The following is a 24,602-nucleotide window of genomic DNA, read 5'->3' as shown; positions in this document are numbered from 1 at the left end:
CCCCTCGCCTGCGCATGCGCCGCCGCCGCCGGCCACGCCCCCTCCCGGGCAGCCCGCACCTGCCATGGCGCCGCCGGCTCCTCCCTCCCCCGCTTTTGCGCATGCGCGACGCCGTCTCGCCCTCGGCCCCGCCCCCTTCTCCCCTCTCCCCTCAGGCCACCATGATGGCGGCGGCGGCGGCGGCCCCGCGGCTCCGGCCGCTCCTCAGGGCCCTGCGGGCGCAGGTGGGGCCGGGGCACCTGCCTGCGGGGGGATGGGCGCCGGTGATGTCATGCTGAGGGGCCGTGACGTCACACGTGCCCCTTTTCCTCTCCCCAGACGCTGCGGGGGCCCCTCTGGCCCCGGAGACCCCCCCTGGGGCTGGGCCCCGCCCCCCGAGCCCTCGCCACCGCCAGCGCCCCGGTGAGGGGGGGCCTGGGGGGCTCGGGGGCGGGGGCTGGGGGGCAGAGGAGATGGATTTGGGGGGGCTGGGGGGCAGATCGGGGCTCGGGGGGGGCCGTGGGGCAGGACGGGGGGGGCTGGGGGGCCGTGGGGCAGGATGGGGGGGCTGGGGGGCCGTGGGGCAGGACGGGGGGGCTGGGGGGCCGTGGGGCAGGATGGGGGGGCTGGGGGGGCCGTGGGGCAGACCCCCCTGTAACTCCCCCTTCTTTTCCCCCTGCCAGGCAGCCTCCCTGGCCCCCCCAGCTGCCGTGGGGCAGAGCCCCCCCTCCACGGGTCAGGCCCCCCCCGCCGTGGGGCAGAGCCCCCCCTCCACGGGTCAGGCCCCCCCCGCCGTGGGGCAGGAGCCTCCCGCCGTGGGTCTAGACCCGGCGGCCGTGGGGCTGGAGGGGGAGGTGCGGCTGGAGGATTTGGGGCTGGGGGCCTTCACCCCCGTGGGGCTGGTGCAAAACTTCCTCCAGTTCCTGCACCTGGACGTGGGGCTGCCCTGGTGGGGGGCCATCGCCGTGGGTGAGCGGGGCCGGGGGGGCTCCGTGGGGCTGGGGTGGCCTTTGTGGGGTGGGGGGGGCCTCTGAGGGGCTACAGGGGACCGGTGAGTTGCCCTGTGGGGCTGGAGTGGGGTGCTGTGGGGCTCTGGGAGACATCCCTATGGGGCTGGGGGGGTCCCTATGGGGCTGGGGGGGCTTTGGGACTCCCTGTGGGGCGGGGGGGGTTCTGGGGTGGTCCCTGAGGGGCTGGAGGGGCTCTGTGGGGCTCTGGGAGAGGTCCCTATGGGGTCCAGGGGGTCCCTATGGGGCTGGGGGGGCTCTGGGACTCCCTGTGGGGCGGGGGGGGGCTCTGGGGGTCCCGGGGGGCTCTGGGCTCCCCGGGGGTCCCCGGGCTCCCTGGGGCGGGGCGGGGGCTGAGGCGGGTGCCCCCCAGGGACGCTGGGGGCCCGGCTGGCCCTGCTGCCCCTCCTGGTGCGGGGGCAGCGCCAGGCCGCCCGCCTGGCCGCCCACCTGCCCCAGCTCCAGCTGCTCTCCCAGCGCCTGGCCGAGGCCCGCCGGGGCAGCGACCAGTTCCAGGGTAGGCGGGGCTTCGCCGGGGCGGGGCTTCGGCGGGGGCGGGGCAGGGGGCGGGGCCTGCACGTGGGGGCTGGCGCAGGACCTGCGCCCGCTGCAGGCTGGGGCAGGGCTCTGGGCGAGTGGGCGGGGTTTCTGGGGAGGGGGTGTGGCCACCAAGCAGGGGGTGTGGCCACCAAGCAGGGGGCGGGGCCTGCGCCCGCTGCGGGCTGGGGCAGGGCTCTGGGCAAGTGGGCGGGGCTTCTGTGGAGGGGGCGTGGTCAGCAAGCAGGGGGCGGGGCCTCCAATAGGGAGCAGCAATGCCTGGGCTGTGCAGGCTGGAGGAGGGCTCGGGGGGAGTGGGCGGGGCCTAGGAGCTGGGGGCGTGGTCACCTGGTAGGGGGAGTGGCCTCAAGATGGGGGCGGGGACACGGGCTGTGCTTGCTGCGGGCTGGGGAGGGGCTCTGGGAGAGTGGGCGGGGCTTCTGGGGAGGGGGCGGGGCCAGCGAGCAAGGGGCGTGGCCTCCAAAAGGGTGGGCGGTGGCACTGGGGCTGCACTTGGTGCTTGAGGAAGGGGTGGGGCTTCAAAGCTGGAGGCGGGGCTGTGTGCCATGGTGGAGGAGGAGTTTCCAGGGTAGGGGCGGGGCTTTGGGGCTGGGGGCGGAGCCTGGGGGTTGATAGTGCTGCCTAGAATAGGGCTGGGCTTTCAGCAAGGGTGGTGCCTTGGGGGCGGGGCTTCGGGGGCGGGGTGAAGCCTCTGTGGGCGTGGCCTGATCCAGTGGGGTGGGGCTTTAAGGCCAGCTGAGCTCTTAAAGCGCCGGTAGCGTCTATATAAAAATTTGGGGGGGTGTCAGCTTTGGGGAGGGGCGGGGCTGGCGGCAAGGGGGCATGCCCTCCCCAGGCCCCGCCCCCTCCCCCTCAAGCCCCGCCCTCCCCGCAGTGGCCCGTGCCTACTCGGAGCTGGCGGCTTACCAGAAACGCCACGACGTCAACCCCCTGCGCGGCTTCCTGGTGCCCCTGGTGCAGGTGGGGGGGACCCCGGGATTGGGGGGGGACCCCGGGATTCGGGGGGGGGACCCCGGGATTGGGGGGGGACCCCGGGATTCGGGGGGGGACCCCGGGATTCGGGGGGGGGACCCCGGCGTCCGGACCCCCCGTCTGAGGGTGGGGGGGGTCGGCCAGACCCCCCTGTTCGTCTCCTTCTTCCTGGCGCTGCAGAAGATGGCGGCGGCGCCGGTGCCGGGGCTGCAGCGGGGGGGCGTGGCCTGGTTCCCCGACCTGACGACCTCCGACCCCTACTACGTCCTGCCCCTCCTCGTCACCGCCTCCACCTGGCTCGTCCTCGAGGTGCGGGGGGGCACGGGGGGGGGGTAGGGCCTACGGAAACGCTTGGCGGTGAGGTAAACACCGGGGGGTTTGGGTAGGTCCTACAGGAATCAATGGGATCGGGGTGAAGGTGGGGGATTTGGGTAGGTCCTACAAAAAGAGTTGGCGTTGAGGTAAACACCGGGGGGTTTGGGTAGGTCCTACAGGAATCAATGGGATTGGGGTGAAGGCGGGGGATTTGGGTAGGTCCTACAAAAAGGGTTGGCGTTGAGGTAAACACCGGGGGGGTTTGGGTAGGTCCTACAAAAAGGGTTGGCGTTGAGGTAAACACCGGGGGGGTTTGGGTAGGTCCTACAAAAAGGGTTGGCGTTGAGGTAAACACCGGGGGGGTTTGGGTAGGTCCTACAAAAAGGGTTGGTGTTGAGGTAAACACGGGGGGTTGGGGTAGGTCCTACAGAAACTTTAGGGGGAGCCTTTCTGTAAACACGGGTTAAGGTAGGCCCTACGTAAACTTAGGCGTTGGGGCGGGCCCCGCACGCACGCGGGGGGCGGGGTGTTTGCGTAGGCCCTACGTAAACGCGGGGGGTCGCTGTCCCCGCCCGCAGGTGGGGGCGGAGACGGGCGTGGCCAGCCCGGGGGCGGGGGCGGTGCGGCAGCTGCTCCGCCTCCTGCCCCTCCTCTTCCTGCCCTTCATCCTCCACTTCCCCACGGTGAGCGGGGGCGGGGCCTGGGGGGGCGGGGCCTGATGGGGTGGGGCCTGAAGGGAGGGAGGGGCCTCTGCTAGGAAGGGGGTGGGGTCTAACTGCAGGGGCGGGGTCTGGTGGCAGTGGGTGGGACCTTTCCAGCGGGTGGGCGGGGCATTCTCCCCGGGGGGAGGGGCTTGTGTGCAGGTGGGCGGGGCTGTCGGAGCGTCGGGAGGAGCCGCTTTGTGGTTGGTGGGGCCCCTCTGGGGGTGGGAGGGGCCTCCTAGGGTGGGGGCGGAGCCTGCGTGCTGGGGGAGGGGCGTCCTAGGATGGGGGCGGGGCCTCCCTGATGTGGGTGGAGCATCCTGTGGTGGGGTGGAGCCTCCCTGCTGTGGGAGGAGCCTCCTAGGATGGGGGTGGAGCCTCCCTATTGTGGGAGGAGCCTCCTAGGGTGGGGGTGGAGCCTGCGTGCTGGGGGAGGGGCATCCTAGGATGGGGGTGGGGCTTCCCTGATGTGGGGGGAGCATCCTGTAGTGGGGGTGGAGCCTCCCTGCTGTGGGAGGAGCCTCCTAGGATGGGGGTGGGGCCTCCTTGCTGGGGGAGGAGCCTCCTAGGGTGGGGGTGGAGCCTCCCTATTGTGGGAGGGGCCTCCTAGGGTGGGGGTGGGGCCTCCTAGGATGGGGGTGGAGCCTCCCTATTGTGGGAGGAGCCTCCTAGGGTGGGGGTGGGGCCTCCTAGGATGGGGGTGGAGCCTCCCTGCTGTGGGAGGAGCCTCCTAGGATGGGGGCGGGGCCTCCTAGGATGGGGGTGGAGCCTCCCTATTGTGGGAGGGGCCTCCTAGGGTGGGGGTGGGGCCTCCCTATTGTGGGAGGAGCCTCCTAGGGTGGGGGTGGAGCCTCCCCGCTGGGGGAGGGGCCTCCTGGGCGGGCCCCCGCACCTCGCCATCGGCTGTGCCCCGCCCCCTGGGCGTGTCCCCGCGGCGGGGGAGGGGGCGTGGCCAGGTGCTGACGGGGGCGTGTCCCGGGGCAGGCGGTGTTCACCTATTGGCTGACGTCCAACGCCTTCAGCCTGGCGCAGACGGGGCTGCTGCGGGTGCCGGCCGTGCGCGCCCGCCTCCGCGTGCCCCCCCCCGCCGCCCCGCCCCCCCCCCGCCCCGGGGGGCTCCTGGGCCGCCTGCGGCAGGGTGAGCGGGGGCGGGGGGGTTTGGGGGGGTCGGGGGGGGCTCGGGGGGGGTCAGGGGGGGCTTGAGGGGGCTTTGGGGGGGGTCAGGGGGGGGCTTTGGGGGGTCATGGGGGGCTTGAGGGGGCTTTGGGGGGGGTCAGGGGGAGCTTTGGGGGGGTCATGGGGGGGTCGGGGGGGCTTGGGAGGGCTTTGGGGGGTCATGGGGGGCTCGGGGGGGGTCGGGGGGGCTTGGGAGGGCTTTGGGGGGTCATGGGGGGCTCGGGGGGGGTCATGGGGGGGTCGGGGGGGTCGAGGAGGCTTGGGAGGGCTTTGGGGGGGTCATGGGGGGCTTTGGAGGGGCTGGGGGGGTCATTGGAGGGGTTATGGGGGGCTTTGCGGGGGTTAGGGGGTCATTAGGGTGTCATTAGGGGGGTTACGGGGGGTTACGGAGGCTTTGGGGGGGTCATTGCGGGGGTTATGGGGGGCTGGGGCGGCATCGGGGGGGCTGAGGGAGTTTTGGGGGAGTTTTGGGGAGTCTGGGGGGGTCATGGAGGGGTGAAGGGGGGCTGGGGGGGGTCACGGGGGTCTTTGGGGACCTCTGGGGGGGGGGCTTTGGGGGGTACCCGCGGTTCCGGGGGTCTCGGGGGGACTCTGAGGCGCTAGGGGGGTTCGGGGGGTCCCCCCTGCCCCCGGCTGACGGGGGGGGGCAGAGTGGCGGGAGGCGCAGGCGGCGCAGCGCGGCGAGGAGCGGCAGCGGCGCCTGCGGCAGCACCTGGACATGGCCGCCAAGGGTGAGGGGGGCACCCGGGGGGGGGGGGGGCACCCCTGGGGGTCGGGGGGACCCCTCGGGGGGGGGGGCACCCCCGGGGGACCCCTCCCTGACCCCCCCCTTTTCCCCCCCCCCAGGGCCGCTGCGCCAGACCTTCGCCCACAACCCCCTGGCCCCCCCGGGCGGGGCCGGCCCCGCCCCCCCCGCCCCCCCCAAGCGCCCCTGGAAGGAGACCCTGGGCTGAGGGGGGAGGGGGGGGCACCCCAATAAACACCCCCCCAACACCCCGCCTCCGCCTGCGCTTTGGGGGGGCTTGGGACCAATTTGGGGGGGGGGTTGAGCTTCGGGGGGGCTTGAAACCGATTTTGGGGGGGTCTGAGCTTTGGGGGGGGCTTGAAACCGATTTGGGGGGGTCTGAGCTTTGGGGGGGGCTTGAAACCGATTTGGGGGGGGTTGAGCTTCGGGGGGGCTTGAAACCGATTTGGGGGGGGTCTGAGCTTTGGGGGGGCTTGAAACCGATTTTGGGGGGGGTCTGAGCTTTGGGGGGGCTTGAAACCGATTTTGGGGGGGGTCTGAGCTTTGGGGGGGCTTGAAACCGATTTTGGGGGGGTCTGAGCTTTGGGGGGGCTTGAAACCGATTTGGGGGGGGTCTGAGCTTTGGGGGGGCTTGAAACCGATTTGGGGGGGGTTGAGCTTCGGGGGGGGCTTGAAACCGATTTGGGGGGGGGTCTGAGCTTCGGGGGGGGCTTGAAACCGATTTTGGGGGGGGTTTGAGCTTTGGGGGGGCTTGAAACCGATTTTGGGGGCAGGCAACGGCGTGGGGGGGCCCGGGAGCCTCTGGGGGGTCCCGAGGAGGGGCCTCAGCCCCGGGGGGGCCGGACTCACCTGGGGGGCCCCTGACGCCCCGGGGACGCCGTTTCGCGGTTCGGCGCCGCGCGGCCGCCGTAGCGCTCCGCCCGCTTAAAATGGCGGCCGGGCAAGATGGCGGCGCGCAGCGGCGGCCGCGCCGTACAACATGGCGGCGCCCCGGGCGGAAGCGGCGGGCCTTGCGGCGGGCCGGCACCGCCCCGCGGTCACGTGGGGCAGCGTAGCGTCACTTCCGGCGGCGGGCATGGCGGCGCGCAGGATCATGCGGCTCGGTGCGCGCTGGGGGGGGGGGGGGGTGGCGGGGGGCGGGGATAAAGGGCGTGGGCGGGGTTAAGGGCGTGTGGGCGGGGTTACGAGCGTGTGGGCGGGGCCTCCGTGAGGTGCGGTGTGGGGGGGAAGGGGAAAAAACCGCGGGAGAGGTTAAAGACGGGGAGGGGGCGTGGCTAATCGAATGTAGGCGGTGCTTAGAGGCGGGGCGGGGCTACCAGTGCGGGGGCGTGGTCTAAAAGCGGGGGCGGGGCTTGGGCCCGGCAAGGGTGGTGTGAATGAGGATGGGGCGTGGTTAGCGAATGGGGGCGGGACTAAGGTAAAGAGGCGGGGCTAATTGGGTGTGGGCGTGGCCTGGGGACCGCGGGGGGCGTGGTCTGGGGGGCGGCAAAGCGTGGCATGGGGAATGGGGGGCAAAGGGGAGGGGCTAGTCACCTGGGGGCGGGGCTGAAGACATGAGGGTGGGGCTGAATACTTGTGGGCGGGGCTGAATGGTTGTGGGCAGGGGTTATGAGTTGTGGGCGTGGCCTGCCGAGTGGGCGGGGCTTGGCTAGTGGGACAGGGTGGCAGGGAAGACGGGGGGGCGTGTGCTAAGGCGGTGTGGGTGGGGCTACGGGATAGGGGCGGGGCTAACGGCTGTGGGCGGGGCTTGCCTGACCCCACCCCCTCTCCCCGCCCCCCAGCTGAGCGCCACGCCCGCTCCCTGCGGCCCCTGCCCCGCCCCGCCCAGCGGATCGGCCAATGGCGAGTGGCGTAAGGCCCCGGGCGGGGGGGTGGGGGGGGGGTGGGGGTCCCCCGGGGTGGGGGAGGGGGCGCCGTGCCCCCCCCCCGTGCCCACCCCCTCCCTCCTCCCCCAGGCAGGGCCTGGCCCCCAGCACGGCCGGGTACGGGCCCCTGCGCGACCCCCCCGACTGGGCCTTCGCCGGTGAGGGGCACGGGGGGACCCGGGGGCCCCAAGGGGGGGACTGCAAAATCGGCGGGGCACCCCAAAGGGGGGGGGGGTACCTTAAAGGGGGGGCACCCCAAAATGGGGGGGGGTACCTTAAAGGCGGGGCACCCCAAAGGGGGGGGGTACCTTAAAGGGGGGGCACCCCAAAATGGGGGGGGGGTACCTTAAAGGGGGGGCAGCCCAAAATAGAGGGGGGGTACCCAAAAATGGGGAGGGACCCCAAAGTGGGAAGGGACCCTAAAGGGGGGGGGGCACCCCAAAAGCAGGGGATCTCAAAATAGGGGGGACCCCAAAATGGGGGGGGCATTTTAAAGTGGGGGGGGCGCCCCTAAAAGGGGGGGGGGGGGGGGTGCCCCGTCGGCCTGGGTCCCTTTTTGGGGGTGGGGGAGGGGCGGCCCGGGTCCCTGACCCCCCCCCCCCCCCCCCCCAAGACGGGCGCCCGGCCCCGCTGTGGAAGGGGCAGCAGCGGCGGCTGCGGGAGAGCGAGGAGCTGGCGGTGAGTGGGGGGCTGGGACCCCCCCCAAACCCCTAGGACCCCCCCCAAACCCCTGGGACAGCCCCCCAAACCCTTTGGACCCCCCAAACCCCAGGGAAGCCCCCCCCAAACCCCTGGGACTCCCCAAACCCCTGGGACCCCCCCCAAACTCCTGGGACCCCCCCCCCAAACCCCTGGGATACCCCCCCAAACCCCTGGGGATCCCCCCTGACCCCTGAGACCCCTCGCTGGACCCCTGGGGGTCCCCAAACCCTTGGGACCCCCCCCCAAACCCCTGCGACCCCCCCCAGCCAGACCCCTGGGACCCCCCCGACCCCCTGGGACTCCCCCGACCCCTGGGACCCCCCCCCCCAAAACCCCTGGGACACCTCCCCCAAAACCCCTGGGACCCCCCCAACCCCCTGCGACCCCCCCGACCCCCTGGGATCCCCCCCCCCCCCAAAACCCCCTGGGACCCCCCCAAACCCCCGGGACCCCCCCCAGCCAGACCCCTGGGACCCCCCCAACCCCCGGGACCCCCCCCAACCCCCGGGACCCCCCCCAAACCCCCCCAAACCCCGTGTCCCCCCAGCGCCGGGCGGTGACGCTGAGCCGGGCCCTGGAGGCGGCGGCGGGGGGAGGGGAGCGGGGGGCAGCGCCCAGCCCCCGCCTGCGCCCCAAGGGCTCCCAGCGCCGCCCAGTACGGACCAGTACGGACCAGTGAGGAGCCTGCGACCCTCCCGGCCGGGGGAGGCGGGGGGAGGGGGTTCGCCCCCGCCCCCCCCCCCCAACTTTGTGTGAATAAAAGCGGGGGTTTTGCCCCAAAACGCGGCCCCGCCCGTCACGCGCCGCCCCTCCCCCGCGCCAGATGTGGCGGCCGGTGACGTCATCGCCCGGGCGCGCGGCCCAGGCACGGGACTGGGGGGGCTGCCAGCGCTCCCAGTAACCCCCAGTGACCCCCCCGCCCTCCTCCCAGCGCTCCCAGTAACCCCCAGTGACCCCCCCCCGCCCTCCTCCCAGTGCTCCCAGTAACCCCCAGTGACCCCCCTCCCTCCTCCCAGTGCTCCCAGTAACCCCCAGTGACCCCCCCGCCCTCCTCCCAGTGCTCCCAGTAACCCCCAGTGACCCCCGTTCTCCTCCCAGTGCTGCCAGTAACCCCCAGTGATCCCCTGCACTCCTCCCAGTGCTGCCAGTAACCCCCAGTGACCCCCCCCACCCTCCTCCCAGTGCTCCCAGTAACCCCCAGTGACCCCCTGCGCTCCTCCCAGTGCTCCCAGTAGCCTCCAGTAACCTCCCATCCTCCTCCCAGTGCTCCCAGTAACCCCCAGTGACCCCCTGCACTCCTCCCAGTGCTCCCAGTAACCCCCAGTGACCCACCGTCCCCCTCCCAGCGCTCCCAGTAACCCCCAGTGACCCCCCCGCCCTCCTCCCAGCGCTCCCAGTAACCCCCAGTGACCCCCCCGCCCTCCTCCCAGCGCTCCCAGTAACCCCCAGTGACCCCCCTGCCCTCCTCCCAGTGCTCCCAGTAACCCCCAGTGACCCCCCCGCCCTCCTCCCAGTGCTCCCAGTAACCCCCAGTGACCCCCGTTCTCCTCCCAGTGCTGCCAGTAACCCCCAGTGATCCCCTGCACTCCTCCCAGTGCTGCCAGTAACCCCCAGTGACCCCCCCCTGCACTCCTCCCAGTGCTCCCAGTAGCCTCCAGTAACCTCCCATCCTCCTCCCAGTGCTCCCAGTAACCCCCAGTGACCTCCCGTCCTCCTCATGGTGCTCCCAGTAACCCCCAGTGCCCTCCCAGTGCTCCCAGTAACCCCCAGTCCCCTCCCAGTAAGCCCTAATGCCCTCCCAGTGCTCCCAGTAACCCCCAGTCCCCTCCCAGTAAGCCCTAATGCCCTCCCAGTGCTCCCAGTAAACCCCAGTTCCCTCCCAGTAACCCCTAATCCCCTCCCAGTGCTCCCAGTAACCCCCTTTTTCCCAGTGCTCCCAGTAACCCCCAGTCCCCTCTCAGTAACCACTAATCCCCTCCCAGTACTCCCAGTAACCCCCAGTTCCCTCCCAGTAAGCCCTAATGCCCTCCCAGTGCTCCCAGTAACCCCCAGTTCCCTCCCAGTAACCCTTAATCCCCTCCCAGTGCTCCCAGTAACCCCCTTTTCTCTTCCCAGTGCTCCCAGTAGCTCCCAGTCCCCTCCCCCCAGCCGCTCCCAGTACAAACCAGCCAGGGCCCCGCCCCCTCTCCTCCGGGCTTTCCTTTATTAATTATTATTAATTAATTACTCCGCCCCCCGCCCCTCCCCCCCGGGCCGGGGCCCCTCCCCCCTCCCGGCCCGCAGGAGGGGGCGGGGCCTCCCCGGGCCCCCCCAAAAAACCCCAAAACGGTAAAAAACGCGTCCCGCCGCCCCTCCCCCCGTATGTACACCGGGCCCCGCCCCCTCCTTCGCATAGCCCCGCCCCTCCTTTGCATAGCCCCGCCCTGTCCCTGCATAGGCATCGGTTGCGTCAAGCGGCCCCGCCCCCCCCGCCCCGCCGGCCAATCGGGGGCCTCCGCTCTACGGATGGACCCCGCCCCCTTCAGGGGGATTGGCTGGCCGGGGGGGAGGGGAGGTGGCTCGAGGCCCCGCCCCCCCGGCCCTGCGGTTAGGGGCGGGGCTTACCACTGACCTTTCCCAGCCAGGTCAAGGGTCGTGACCCCTCCCCCCACCGAGAGGGGGCGGGGCTGAGGCGTGGCCCCGCCCAGAGCACCATAAGGAGGAAAGGGAGGGGGCGTGGCCACGCCAAGCCCCACCCACACCGAGCAGGGGCGGGGCCACGGGGAGGGGGAGGGCACAGCCCCTCCCCCCCCGGGAAGGCTGCAAAAGGGGGTGGGGCTGGCAGGGAGGGGGCGTGGCCACGCGGGGCGTGGCCACGGGGGGAGGAGCGGGGGGGCGTGGCCGCCCGGGTCCCAGGCTGGAGGGGGGGGTGGCTCCCTGGTGGGTGTGGTCTCCTGGTGGGAGGGGCCTCCGGGTGGGAGGGGCTTCCAGGGGGTGTGGTCTCCGAGGGGGCGTGGCCTCCTGGATCCCCAGCAGCTCCCCCTTGCCCTCCCCATTGGGATTGGGGGTGGGGGTGTTCCCCCCAGGGGGCGTGTCCCCCCGGCGGGCGTGGCCTCCCGTGGGAGGGCCTTCCAGGAGGAGTGGCCTCGGGGTGGGCGTGGCCTCCGGGGGGCGTGGCCTCCTGGCTCCCCAGCAGCTCCCCAACAGCTCCCCCATGAGACTGGAGGGGAGGGGGGGTCCCCCGGGGGCGTGTCCCCCGGTGGGCGTGTCCCCCCCGGGGGCGTGTCCCCCCGTGGGCGTGTCCCCCTGTGGGCGTGGCCTCCCGGTGGGCGTGTCCCCCCAGTGGGCGGGGCCTCCCGGCCGCTCTCCCTCCCAGCTCCGTGTCGGGGATGAAGGGGGGGGGGGTGGGTGGGGCGGGGGGCGGCGCCCGGGGGGGCGGGGCGCGGGGGGCGTGTCCCGGCGGGGGGCGTGGCTAGACGCGGGGCAGGAGGGAGCGCTGGCAGCGCAGGAGGCGCTTGGGGGGCCCGCGGCGGCGGCAGAGCAGGGCCAGGGCCGCCAGCCCCCCCGCCCCCCCCAGCAGCGCCAGGGGGGCGGCCACCGCCCCCGCCCCCGCCCCCACCTCGATGACGATGACCTCGGTGTCCCCCCCCTCCCCCGGCTGGGGGGGCGGGGAGGGGGGCGGGGCCCCGCCGGCGTCCCCCCCGCAGCCCAGCCAGTCCCGCAGCACCGACTTGGGGTACCCGGGGGCCACCCGCAGCTGCTGGTTGTCGAACTTCCAGTAGCCGTCCCCCTTGTAGAAGTAGGTGAAGGCTGCGGGGGGACGGGGGGACATCGGGGACAGCGGGGGACATGGGGGGGACGGGGGATATTGGGGGGACATGGGGACATTGGGGACGTGGGGGGGATGGGGACATGGGGGGGACATCGGGGACATTGGGGGACATGGGGGGGACGGGGGACATGGGGACATCGGGGACATCGGGGGGACGGGGACGTGGGGGGACGGGGACGTGGGGGGACATGGGGGGGACATCGGGGACATCGGGGACATCGGGGGGACGGGGACATGGGGGGACATGGGGGGGACGGGGGGACATGGGGACATCGGGGACATTGGGGGGACGGGGACATTGGGGACATGGGGGGGACATGGGGGGGACAGGGGGACAGGGGACATTGGGGGGACATGGGGACATTGGGGACGTGGGGGGGATGGGGACATTGGGGACATGGGGGGGACATCGGGGACATCGGGGGGATGGGGGGACATGGGGACATTGGGGGGACGGGGACATCGGGGACGTGGGGGGGACGGGGACATGGGGGGACGGGGGGACAGGGGGGTGGTGGGGACATTGGGGGGACATCGGGGGGACAGGGGAGATGGGGGACATGGGGACATGAGGGGGACGGGGACATTGGGGGGGACGGGAGGATGGGGGGACATTGGGGGACATCGGGGACATTGGGGGGATATGGGGGACACAGGGGGGACAGGGGGATGGAGGGGACATGGGGGACATCGGGGACATCGGGGGGACATGGGGGGGACATGGGGGACATGGGGGGATGTGGACATGGAGGGGACATGGGGATATGGGGGACATGGGGGGACAGGGGGATGGGGGGGACATGGGGACATCAGGGACATGGGGGGTACGGGGACATTGGGGGACATGGGGGGGACAGGGGACATTGGGGGACACAGGGGGGACAGGGGACATTGGGGACATTGGGGGCATCGGGGGGATGGGAGGGATGGGGGGGACAGGGGGGGACAGGGGGGGACAGGGGGTGGGGAGAGAAGAGATGCCAGTTAGGACCCCGCGCCACCCCTGCCCCCCCGTGTCCCCCCCGTCCCCCCATGTCCCCCCATGTCCCCCCGTGTCCCCCCCGTGTCCCCACCCCCCCTCACCGTCGTCGGGGCCCATGAAGGCGCCGCGGGGGCCCTCGGGGACGCCCCCCCAGACCTCGATGCCCTTGGGGTAGTCGGGGTCCACGGCCCGGCTCTCCTCGTTGAAGCGGTAGTACCTGGGGGGCAGGGGCGCGGGGACGTCACCGGGGGCGCGGGGACACCACCAGGGCCGTGGGGACATCACCAGGGCCGTGGGGACATCGTGGGGACATCATGGTGGCCATGGGGATGGCCATGGGGACACCACCAGGGCCGCGGGGACAGCACCAGGGACATGGGGACACCATCATAGGCATCAGGATGGCCATGGGGACATCACCATGGGTTTGGGGACACCATCATGGCTATGGGGACACCACCAGAGACATGGGGACATCATGGGGACATCATGGTGGGCATGGGGATGGCCATGGGGACATCACCATGGCCATGGGGACACCATCATGGCCATGGGGACACCACCAGGGCCATGGGGACATCATGGGGACATCATGGTGGGCATGGGGATGGCCATGGGGACAGCACCAGGGCCATGGGGACATCACCAGGGACATGGGGACATTGTGGTGGGCATGGGGATGGCCATGGGGACATCACCACAGGCGTGGGGACATCACCATGGGTTTGGGGACACCATCATGGCCGTGGGGACACCACCAGAGACATGGGGACATCATGGGGACATCATGGTGGGCATGGGGATGGCCATGGGGACATCACCATGGCCATGGGGACACCATCATGGCCGTGGGGACATCACCAGGGCCATGGGGACATCGTGGTGGGCATGGGGATGGCCATGGGGACATCACCATGGCCATGGGGACACCACCAGGGCCATGGGGACATCGTGGTGGGCATGGGGATGGCCATGGGGACATCACCACAGGCGTGGGGAGGAGGACGTCACCGCAGGGACAGGGGATGGGGAGGAGGACAGGGAGGGGGCCCGGGGAGGTGACAAGGAGGTCCCAGAAGGTCCCAAGAGGTGGCAGGGACGTGAAAGGAGGTGACAGAAGTGACGAGGAGGTGACAAGAAGGTCCCAGAAGGTCCCAAGAGGTGCCAGCAGGTGACAGAGAGGTGAGAAGAAAGTTCCAAGAGGTCCCCAAAGGTCCCAGAAGGTCCCAGGAGGTCTCAGAAGGTCCCCAAAGATCCCAGAAGGTCCCAGAAGGTCCCTGGAAGTCCCAAGAGGTCCCCGAAAGTCCCAGAAGGTCCCCAAAGGTCCCAGAAGGTCCCAGGAGGTCCCTGGATGTGCCAGGAGGTGCCAAAGAGGTGAAAGGAGGTGACAGAGGTGACAGAAGGTCCCAGGAGGTCCCCAAAGGTCTCAGAAGATCCCAGAAGGTGCCAAGAGGTCCCAGAAGCTCCAGAAGGTCCCAGAAGGTCCCAGGAAGCCCCAGAAGGTCCCAGAAGGTCCCCAGAAGGTCCCAGGAAGCCCCAGAAGGTCCCAGAAGGTCCCCAGAAGGTCCCAGAAGGTCCCAGAAGGTCCCAGGAAGCCCCAGAAGGTCCCCAGAAGGTCCCAGAAGGTCCCAGGAAGCCCCAGAAGGTCCCAGAAGGTCCCAGAAGGTCCCAGGAAGCCCCAGAAGGTCCCCAGAAGGTCCCAGAAGGTCCGGCGGCGGCACCCACTTGTTCCCCCGGAAGAAGTAGGTCTTGCCGCTGGGCAGCCAGAGCAGGGCGGCGTCCAGGCGGTCGGTGGGGACCCCCCGGCCCAGGTCCCGCAGCGCCCGGGGGTACCCCGGCTCCAGCACCGCCTCGTCGAACACCCAGTGCTTGTCCCCTGGCCGGGGGGGCCGCGTCACCCCGCGTCCCCACCCCCCCTCCCCACCCCACCTCCCCACCTCCATCTCCACGTCCCCACCTCCATCCCCATGTCCCCACCTCCATCCCCACGTCCCCACCTCCATCCCCATGTCCCCACCTCCATCCCCATGTCCCCACCTCCATCCCCACCTCCATCTCCACGTCCCCACCTCCATCCCATGTCCCCACCTCCATCCCATGTCCCCATGTCCCCACCCCATGTCCCCGTCTCCACCTCCTCATTTCCACCCCCCTGTCCCCGTCCCCACCCCTGTGTCCTTGTCCCCATCCCACGTCTCCATCTCCATCCCCATGTCCTCACTCCGTATCCCCACCTCCACGTCCCCATGTCCCCATCCCACGTCCCCGTCCCCATCCCTGTCTCCTTGTCCCCATCCCACGTCTCCATCTCCACCCCCACGTCCCCACCTCCATCTCCACGTCCCCACCTCCATCTCCACGTCCCCACCTCCATCCCCACCTCCATCTCCACGTCCCCACCTCCATCCCATGTCCCCACCCCATGTCCCCGTCTCCACCTCCTCATTTCCACCCCCCTGTCCCCGTCCCCACCCCTGTGTCCTTGTCCCCATCCCACGTCCCCACCTCCATCCCCACCTTCATCTCCACATCCCCATCCCCACGTCCCCACCTCCATCCCCACCTTCACCTCCACATCTCCATCCCCATGTCCTCACCTCCGTCCTCATGTCCCCACCTCCATCCCCACGTCCCCACCCCACGTCCCCACCTCCCCCCCTCCATATTTCCACCCCCCCCATCCCCACGCCCGTGGCCCCGCCCCGCCGGCCCCGCCCCGCCGGCCCCGCCCGCTACCTTTGAAGAAGACGAACTTGCCGTCCTTCCTCTCGTAGGCGGTGTTGATGTTGGGGGGCAGCCCCACCCAGAAGTGCCCGATGGGCAGGGGGTACCCCTCCAGCACCCGCCCCTCCCGCACGCGCCAGAACCACCGCTCCTGCCCGGGGACGCCGCGTCACCTCGCCGCCCCGCCCCAGCCCCGCCCCCGCGCCCCCCTGTCCCGCTCCCCACGTCCTGCTCCCCGTCCTTATTTCCCCATCTCCATCCTCACGTCCCTGGTCCCACCTCCCCACCTCCGTCCCCACGTCCCCACCTTCATCTCCACCTTCATCTCCACATCTCCATCCCCATGTCCTCACCTCCATCCCCACGTCCCCACCTCCATCCCCACCTTCATCTCCACATCTCCATCCCCATGTCCTCACCTCCATCCCCGCGTCTTCACCTCCATTCCCACGTCCCCACCTCCATCCCCACCTCCATCCCCACCTCCCCACCTCCATCCCCACCTCCCCACCTCCATCCCCACCTCCATCCCCACGTCCCCACCTCCATCCCACGTCCCCACCTTCATCTCCACATCCCCATCCCCACGTCCCCACCTCCATCCCCACCTCTGTCCTCATGTCCCCACCTCCATCCCCACCTTCACCTCCACATCTCCATCCCCATGTCCTCACCTCCACGTCCCCACCTCCATCTCCATCTCCCCATCCCCACGTCCCCACCTCCACCCCCACGTCCCCACCTCCACCCCCACGTCCCCATCCCCACGTCCCCACCTCCATCCCCACGTCCCCACCTCCATCCCCACCTTCATCTCCACATCCCCATCCCCATGTCCCCACCTCCATCCTCATGTCCCCACCTCCATCCCCACCTTCACCTCCACATCTCCATCCCCATGTCCTCACCTCCATCCCCACGTCCCCACCTCCATCCCCACGTCCCTGGTCCCACGTCCCCATCTCCATCCCCACCTCTGTCCTCATGTCCCCATCTCCGTCCCCACCTTCACCTCCACATCTCCATTCCCACGTCCCCACCTCCATCCCCACCTCCATCCCCACCTCCCCACCTCCATCCCCACCTCCATCCCCACGTCCCCACCTCCATCCCCACCTCTGTCCTCATGTTCCCATCTCCGTCCCCACCTTCATCTCCACATCCCCATCCCCACGTCCTCACCTCCATCCCCACGTCCCCACCTCCATCCCCACGTCCCCACCTCCACGTCCCCACCTCCATCCCCACCTCCATCCCCACCTCCATCCCCACGTCCCCACCTCCACGTCCCCACCTCCATCTCCATCTCCCCGCCCCCACGTCCCCACCTCCACCCCCACGTCCCTGGTCCCATGTCCCCACCTCCATCCCCACGTCCCCACCTCCATCCCCACGTCCCCACCTCCACCCCCACGTCCCCATCCCCACGTCCCCACCCCCCCGCCCCCGCCCCCGCCCCGCCCACCTTGAAGACGAACATCTCCCCGCGCAGCATGGCGATGGTGTCGAAGTTCCCGTCGCAGATGCGGGGCCCGTAGGGGGGCCCGGGGGGCCGGGGGGGGCTGCGGGGCCGGGCGGTGGTCCGGGGGCCGGCGGGCGGCCAGCTGGGACCCGTCCCCGTCCCTGCGGCGACGCCGTCAGCACCGGGGCGGGGGCGGGGCGGGGCGGGGCTTGGGAAGGGGGGGGCGGGGCCCAACCGTAGAGCTGCTGGATGCCGCGGCGGTCGTCGTCGGGGAGGACGAAGGCCTCGGTGTCCATCCATTGGTAGAAGGGGGCCATGATGGCCGAGGGGTCGCTGGAGTGCTCCAGCCCCAGGGCGTGGCCCAGCTCGTGCACGGCCACCAGGAAGAGGTCGTTCCCTGGGGGGAGGGGAGGGGGGAGGAGCTGGTACCCCCGGGGACACAAGGTGGGGTGAGGAGACCCCAGGAGTGGGGGGGGGGCTCAAGTGGGTCAAGGGGACCCCCATGGCCATGGCTGGGTCAAGGAGGGACCTCAGTTGGGTCAAGGAGACCCCCATGGCCATGGCTGGTCAAGGGGGACCTCAGTTGGGTCAAGGGGACCCCCACGGCCATGGCTGGTCAAGGGGGACCCTCAACTGGGTCAAGGGGACCCCCATGGCCATGGCTGGGTCAAGGAGGGACCTCAGTTGGGTCAAGGGGACCCCCATGGCCATGGCTGGTCAAGGGGGGACCTGAGTTGGGGTGAGGAGACCCCCACAGCCCTTACTGGGACAAGGGGGACCCTCAACTGGGTCAAGGAGACCCCCACAGCTCTTACTGGGACAAGGGGGACCCTCAACTGGGTCAAGGAGACCCCCACAGCTCTTACTGGGACAACGGGGACCCTCAATTGGGTCAAGGAGACCCCCACGGCCATGGCTGGTCAAGGGGGGGACCTCAACTGGGTCAAGGAGACCCCCATGGCCATGGCTGGTCAAGGGGGGACCTGAGTTGGGGTGAGGAGACCCCCACAGCCCTTACTGGGACAAGGGGGACCCTCAATTGGGTCAAGGAGACCCTCATGGCCATGGCTGGTCAAGGGGGACCCTCAACTGGGTCAAGGGGACCCCCATGGCCATGGCTGGTCAAGGGGGGACCTGAGTTGGGGTGAGGAGACCCCCACAGCCCTTACTGGGACAAGGGGGACCCTCAACTGGGTCAAGGAGACCCCCACAGCTCTTACTGGGACAAGGGGGACCCTCAATTGGGTCAAGGAGACCCTCATGGCCATGGCTGGTCAAGGGGGGGCCCTCAACTGGGTCAAGGAGACCCCCACAGCTCTTACTGGGACAAGAGGGACCCTCAGTTGGGTCAAGGAGACCCCCATGGCCATGGCTGGGTCAAGGAGGGACCTCAGTTGGGTCAAGGAGACCCCCATGGCCATGGCTGGTCAAGGGGGACCCTCAATTGGGTCAAGGAGACCCCCATGGCCATGGCTGGTCAAGGGGGACCCTCAGTTGGGTCAAGGAGACCCCCATGGCCATGGCTGGTCAAGGGGGGACCCTCAACTGGGTCGAGGAGATGTCAATGGCCCTGACTGGTTCCAAACTGGGACGAGGACCCCCCCTTGGACCTCACTGAGCTGAGAAGGACCCTCAACTGGGTCAACGAGACCCCCACAGCTCTTACTGGGACAACGGGGACCCTCAATTGGGTCAAGAAGACCCCCATGGCCATGGCTGGTCAAGGGGGGACCCTCAACTGGGTCGAGGAGATGTCAATGGCCCTGACTGGTTCCAAACTGGGACAAGGACCCCCCTTGGACCTCACTGAGCTGAGAAGGACCCTCAACTGGGTCAACGAGATCCCCACAGCTCTTACTGGGACAACGGGGACCCTCAGTTGGGTCAAGGAGACCCCCACGGCCATGGCTGGTCAAGGGGGACCCTCAACTGGGTCAAGGAGACCCCCACAGCTCTTACTGGGACAACGGGGACCCTCAACTGGGTCAAGGAGACCCCCACAGCTCTTACTGGGACAACGGGGACCCTTAACTGGGTCAAGGAGACCGCCATGGCCATGGCTGGTCAAGGGGGACCCTCAACTGGGTCGAGGAGACGTCAACGGCCCTGACTGGTCCCCAACTGGGATGAGGACCCCCCTGGACCTCACTGAGCCCAGAAGGCCCCCCAACGGGGACGCGGACACCTCCCCGCCCCCCCCGCCTCGGTCCATCACCCGTCCCAGGCCCCGCCCCTCACCGCTGAGGTCGTCGTTGCGGGCGGTCCAGGGCTCGGCGCCGTCGAAGTGGGTGTCGCCGCCGATGTGGGGCCCGGGGAAGTAGGCGTGGGCCAGGAAGCCCCCCTCCCCGTCGAAGGGGGTGCTGTCCCCGTGGAAGCCCTCGGCGAAGAAGATCATGATGTCCGCCTGGGGCGCCCGGCCCCGCCGCACCTCCCCGTAGGGCACCTCCCGGAAGCGCAGGGGCGCGGCCGCCGCCCACACCCCGAAGGCCCGGCGGATGGCCCCGAAGGTCCCCGCCTCCCCCACCTTGGGGGTGTAGTTCTGGATGCTGGAGGAGGAGGAGGAGGCCGTCGGTGACGCCGGCCCCGCCCCGGCCCCACCCCGCCCCGCCCCGCCCGCCGCCTTACCAGAAGGTGATCTCCTGGTGCTCCCACCGCAGGCCCTGGATGGCGTAGCGCCGGCGCCGCACGTTGGCCTTGATCTCCGCCCCGAATTTGTCGGGGACCCCGCAGCGGGGGCGGCGCATGGCCCTGCGGGGGCGGGGGAGGGCGGGGTGGGCGGGGGACCGCACCGGGGGGCTGGGAGGACCCACAGGCCAACGGCCGCTGGGGCCAGACCAACCCAACCGCTGCTGGTGACGGCTGGAGGACCCACAACCCAACCACCGCTGGTGACGGCTGGAGGACCCACAACCCAACCGCCGATGCCACCCGGAGGCCCGACAACCCAACCACCCCGGTGACGCGCCAACGACCGGCGGTGGCACCGGGACGACCGACGCCTCGACTTCCCGTTGACGGCCTTCGCGGGAACCTACAACCACGCTCCCCCCCCCCGATGCCTGCAGCATCTCCAGCCTCGCTGCCGGGGGCGGGGGGTGAACGCTTGGAGGACCAACCACCCAACTGGGAGGACCAACCACCCAACTGGGAGGACCAACCACCCACCGGGAGGGCCAACCACCCAACTGGGAGGACCAACAACCCAACTGGGAGGACCAACCACCCACCGAGAGGGTCAACCACCCACCGGGAGGGCCAACAACCCAACTGGGAGGACCAACCACCCACCGGGAGGACCAACCACCCACCGGGAGGACCAACCACCCAACTGGGGGGACCAACCACCCAACCGGGAGGACCAACCACCCACCGGGAGGACCAACCACCCACCGGGAGGACCAACCACCCAACCAGAGTTGGAGAAAGACCACCAAGCGTTGACGAAACACCACAACCGTTGACCGAAGCCCAACGGGCGTTGACCGAAGCCCAACCCCCCGCCAGCCCTTGGCTCCTGGAGGACCCCACAACCCAACTCCCGCCCCCGCGGCTGCCGGGGGGCGCCGGGCCCCACCTGAGGGTCTCGGCGTCGGCGGTGCCGGTGACGGTCAGCCCGTAGAAGCGCTGCATGGCGGCCAGGGCGGCCGAGAGGGACTGGGGCGAGCGCTGGGTGTGGGTGCGCAGGTCGCCGGGGGGGAGGTAGCCATATTGCTGCAGCCACGCCTGGGGGGGGGAGGGGAGGGGAGGGGCAGGTGGGTTCCTCCCCTCCCCCTCCCCAAAAAAAAACCCTAATCCTCCCCCGCGCCCAAATTAACACCCGGCAATTACCGGCCCCCGCGGGGTTATTCTGGGCGTCCGTCTGTCCTGCGGTCACCCCCCCCCCCCATCGTCCGTCTGTCCTGCGGTCACCCCCCCCCCCATCGTCCGTCTGTCCTGCGGTCACACCCCCCCCCCATCGTCCGTCTGTCCTGCGGTCCCCCCCCCCCCCCCGTCCGTCTGTCCTGCGGTCCCCCCCCCCCCCCGTCCGTCTGTCCTGCGGTCCCCCCCCCCCCCCCCGTCCGTCTGTCCCGTGATTTCTGGGCTTTCCCCGCCCCGGCCGGTCCCGTGTCGTGTCCCCCCCCCCCTCCCCCGCCCCCGAGGCCCGTGGGGGGGTGGGGGGGGGAGGGGGAGGCGATTTGGCAGAGGGAGGGGATGGAAAATTGGACGGAGGGAGGAGGGGGAGGGGAGAGGGACGGAGGGACGCGGGGGTGGGGGCGGACGGACACGGGGGGGGGGGACACGGGGGGACACGGGGGGGCGGACGGAGGGATGGGGGGGGCGCGGAGCAGCCGTTTTGGGGGGAAAAAATGCGGAAAAAGGGAAAGGGGGGGGGAAGGGGGGGAAATGGGGGGGGGGTATTTTTGGGGGGGGGGGGGGAAGGCGGCAAAAGGCGGGGAGGGGAGGAAGAGGAAGGAGCGAGGGGGGAAACGTGGCCGGGGAGGAGCCGGGGGGAGCGGGAACAAAGGAATGGGAAAGTTGGCAGCGGAGGAGGGCGGGAGGGGAGCGGGGAAAACGGGGGGGGGGGGGACCCCCCGAGCCCTGGGGCCACCTGGGGGGGGACCCCCCGGCCCCCTGGGGACCCCTGTGTCCCCTCGGGGGGACCCCCGGGTGCTTGGGGACCCCCGTGTCATTTGGGGGGACCCCCCGCCCCCCCCCCCCGGGGACCCCCAGAGCCCTGCGTCGCCATGGAAGGGACCCCCAGGTGCCTGGGGAGCCCATGGAGGGGGACCCCCCCATAGGGGACCCCCACCCTTCCCCGGTCCCCGCGAAGGGGACCCCCAGCTGCTCGGGGACCCCCAAACCCCTGAGTCCCCGTAGAGGGGGACCCCCGGATCCCCGAGACCCCACGGAGGGGACCCCCAGCTGCTCGGGGACCCCCCGACCCCCGGGTCCCTATGGAGGGGATCCCCCCGGACCCATAGGTCCCCACGGAGGGGACCCCCCCCCCAAACCCCCAGACCCTTGGGTCCCCATGGAGGGGACCCCCCCAGACCCATAGGTCCCCACGGAGGGGGACCCCCCAAACCCCCCGGACCTATAGATCCCCACGGAGGGGGACCCCGAGATGCTTGGGGACCCCCAGACCCCTGAATCCCCACGGAGGGGACCCCCAGCTGCTCGGGGACCCCCAGACCCATAGGTCCCCACGGAGGGGGACCCCCAAACCCCCAGACCCCTGGGTCCCCACGGAGGGGGACCCCCCAAACCCCCCGACCCTCGGGTCCCTATGGAGGGGACCCCCCCAGACCCATAGGTCCCCACGGAGGGGGACCCCCAAACCCCCGACCCCTGGGTCCCTATGGAGGGGGACCCCCAAACCCCCAGAGCCCTACGTCGCCATGGAAGGGACCCCCAGGTGCCTGGGGAGCCCATGGAGGGGGACCCCCCCCATAGGGGACCCCCACCCTTCCCCGGTCCCCACGGAGGGGACCCCCAGTTGCTCGGGGACCCCCCCCCCAGGTCCACCCGGCTGCCCGGGTCCCCCTGGAGGGGGGGGTGGGGGGGTGCCCTAACGGGGGGGGATGGGGGAGGATGGGGGGGTGGGGGTGGGGCTGGGGGGGGTGGGGCTGGGGGGGGGGTCTCACCTCGGCGCTGAAGCGGGGCTGGGGGGCGGCGGGGGGGGGCAGGGCCCCCAGCAGCAGCCCCAGCAGCAGGGCCCGGGCCATGGCGGTGCCGGTCGGGGCCGCTCTGGGCTCGGGCCGGGCGGTGCCGGGGGAAGGGACCGGGGGGGGCGGGGCTGGGGGGGGGGGGGGGGGCTAAAATGGGGAGGGGGGGTTGTACCCCCCGGCGGCCGCCAGGGGGCGCTGCGGCGCCCGGACACCCCCCCCCTCCCCTCCCCCCCCGTGGGGGGGGGGGTGTCACGCGGGTGGGGGGGGGATGGGCTGTCCAGACGGGTGGGGGAGGGGCAGGATGTGGCTGACCCCCCCCCCCCCCCAACTCAGCATCTTCCCCGCTGACTCAGCGTCCGCGGGAGGGGTGACGCGCTCTGACGTCATCGTCCTGTTGGGGGGGGGGGGCACACACACGACACCCCCCCCCCATCCCACAGTGTCCTCGAGGGACCCCCCCCAGGCCCCACGCGGGGATTTGGGGTCCCCGTGGGGCACTTGGGGGGGTCCCCGTGGGGGATTTGGGGTCCCCTAGGGGGGATTTGGGGTCCCCGTGGGGTATTTGGGGTCCCCTAGGGGGGATTTGGGGTCCCTATAGGGGGATTTGGGGTCCCCGTGGGGTATTTGGGGTCCCCTATGGGGTATTTGGGGTGTCTATAGGGGATTTGGGGGTCCCCTACTGAGTATTTGGGGTCCCTATGGGGGATTTGGGGTGTCTATAGGGGATTTGGGGGTCCCCTACTGAGTATTTGGGGTCCCTATGGGGGATTTGGGGTCCCTATGGGGGATTTGGGGTGTCTATAGGGGATTTGGGGTCCCCGTGGGTTATTTGGGGTCCCCTATGGGGTATTTAGGGTGCCTATAGGGTTACTTGGGGTCCCTATGGGGTATTTATAGGTCCCTACGGGGTATTTGGGGTCCCCTATGGGGGATTTGGGGTGTCTATAGGGGGATTTGGGGGGTCCCTGGTGGTATTTGGGGTCCCCTATGGGGTATTTAGGGTATCTATGGGGGTATTTGGGATCCCTATAGGAATTTAGGGGTCACTATAGGGCACTTACGGCTCCCCATGGGGTATTTGGGGTGCCTATAGGGGTATTTGGGGTCCCTACGGGGTATTGAGGGGTCCCTATGGGGTATTTGAGGTCCCTATAGGTATTTGACGGGTCCCCATGGGGTATTTGGGGTGTCTATAAGGGTATTTAGGGGTCCCTATAGGTATTTAGGGGTCCCCCATGGGGTATTTAGGGATCCCCATGGGGTATTTGGGGTCCCTATAGGTATTTAGGGGTCCCCCATGGGGTATTTGGGGCCCCTATGGGGTATTTGGGGTCCCTATAGGTATTTAGGGGTCCCCCATGGGGTATTTGGGGTGTCTATAAGGGTATTTGGGGTCCCTATAGGTATTTAGGGGTCCCCCATGGGGTATTTGGGGTGTCTATAAGGGTATTTGGGGTCCCTATAGGTATTTAGGGGTCCCCCATGGGGTATTTGGGGTCCCTATAGGTATTTGGGGTCCCCATGGGGTATTTGGGGTCCCTATAGGTATTTAGGGGTCCCCCATGGGGTATTTGGGGACCCCCGGGGCATCTGTGGGTCCCTCCGAGCCCTCGGGGGCTGATCAGGGCCCCCAGCCTCCTTTGGGGCGGGGCCTGCTTTGTCCCCGCCCCTTCCCCCAGACCACGCCCCTATCAGACAAGCCCCTCCCCTTCTTTCTCCCTATAGTCAAACCTTAAAGGGGAAACGCCGCCCCGCCCTTGCCCCTTTAAGAGGGCGGGGAGGGGGGGGGCGGGTCCTGGAGTGGCTCCACCCCTTCTCGAGGGAGTGACGTGCGGAGGGGGCGGAGCCGGGGGGGCGGGGCTTGGCTGCGGGGAGCCGCGCGGACGCGGGCAGCGCCGGATCCGTCCCGCAGGTGGCGCTGGGGGATACTGGGATGTACTGGGATGTACTGGGAA

General features: G+C 70.4%; 3 protein-coding genes across 9 annotated transcripts; 2 read left to right on the top strand and 1 right to left on the bottom strand.

Annotated features, from left to right (window-relative positions):
- The first annotated feature begins 139 nt into the window (after positions 1-139).
- Positions 140-5,708, top strand: OXA1L (OXA1L mitochondrial inner membrane insertase). 5 transcript variants are annotated; one of them, XM_075135264.1, is made up of 10 exons: positions 140-224; positions 319-402; positions 663-948; positions 1,464-1,503; positions 2,419-2,504; positions 2,661-2,825; positions 3,410-3,514; positions 4,517-4,670; positions 5,359-5,439; positions 5,555-5,708. In XM_075135264.1, the coding sequence occupies exons 1-10, from the start codon at positions 162-164 to the stop codon at positions 5,685-5,687; spliced, it is 1,197 nt and encodes a 398-aa protein (XP_074991365.1). In that variant the 5' UTR covers positions 140-161; the 3' UTR covers positions 5,688-5,708. The 5 variants fall into 5 exon arrangements, with proteins under 5 accessions (XP_074991365.1, XP_074991364.1, XP_074991367.1 ...); XM_075135263.1 differs by having other exon boundaries at positions 1,360-1,503; XM_075135266.1 differs by lacking the exon at positions 1,464-1,503.
- Positions 5,709-6,284: 576 nt separating this feature from the next.
- Positions 6,285-8,802, top strand: MRPL52 (mitochondrial ribosomal protein L52). Of its 3 annotated transcripts, none has more exons than XM_075135321.1 (5): positions 6,285-6,556; positions 7,235-7,304; positions 7,409-7,476; positions 7,932-7,996; positions 8,658-8,802. In XM_075135321.1, exons 1-5 carry the CDS (start codon positions 6,433-6,435, stop codon positions 8,697-8,699), a joined length of 369 nt encoding a protein of 122 aa, XP_074991422.1. In that variant the 5' UTR covers positions 6,285-6,432; the 3' UTR covers positions 8,700-8,802. The 3 variants fall into 3 exon arrangements, with proteins under 3 accessions (XP_074991422.1, XP_074991421.1, XP_074991420.1); XM_075135320.1 differs by having other exon boundaries at positions 6,286-6,556; positions 7,235-7,295; positions 8,568-8,802; XM_075135319.1 differs by having other exon boundaries at positions 6,289-6,556; positions 8,568-8,802.
- A 1,639-nt stretch (positions 8,803-10,441) lies between these two features.
- Positions 10,442-22,711, bottom strand: MMP14 (matrix metallopeptidase 14). The gene is made up of 10 exons (XM_075135281.1): positions 22,624-22,711; positions 20,574-20,722; positions 19,625-19,747; positions 19,238-19,545; positions 17,235-17,396; positions 17,003-17,160; positions 15,550-15,688; positions 14,539-14,689; positions 12,915-13,030; positions 10,442-11,809 (listed from the first exon to the last, which is right to left on the bottom strand). Exons 1-10 carry the CDS (start codon positions 22,702-22,704, stop codon positions 11,472-11,474), a joined length of 1,725 nt encoding a protein of 574 aa, XP_074991382.1. The 5' UTR covers positions 22,705-22,711; the 3' UTR covers positions 10,442-11,471.
- Between the last annotated feature and the right edge of the window lie 1,891 nt (positions 22,712-24,602).

The sequence above is a fragment of the Calonectris borealis genome, chromosome 38, assembly GCF_964195595.1.
Source record: "Calonectris borealis chromosome 38, bCalBor7.hap1.2, whole genome shotgun sequence".
NCBI lineage: Eukaryota > Metazoa > Chordata > Aves > Procellariiformes > Procellariidae > Calonectris > Calonectris borealis.
The sequence above is the reverse complement of the archived record's forward strand: the minus strand, read 5'-3'. Positions and strand labels throughout refer to the sequence as shown.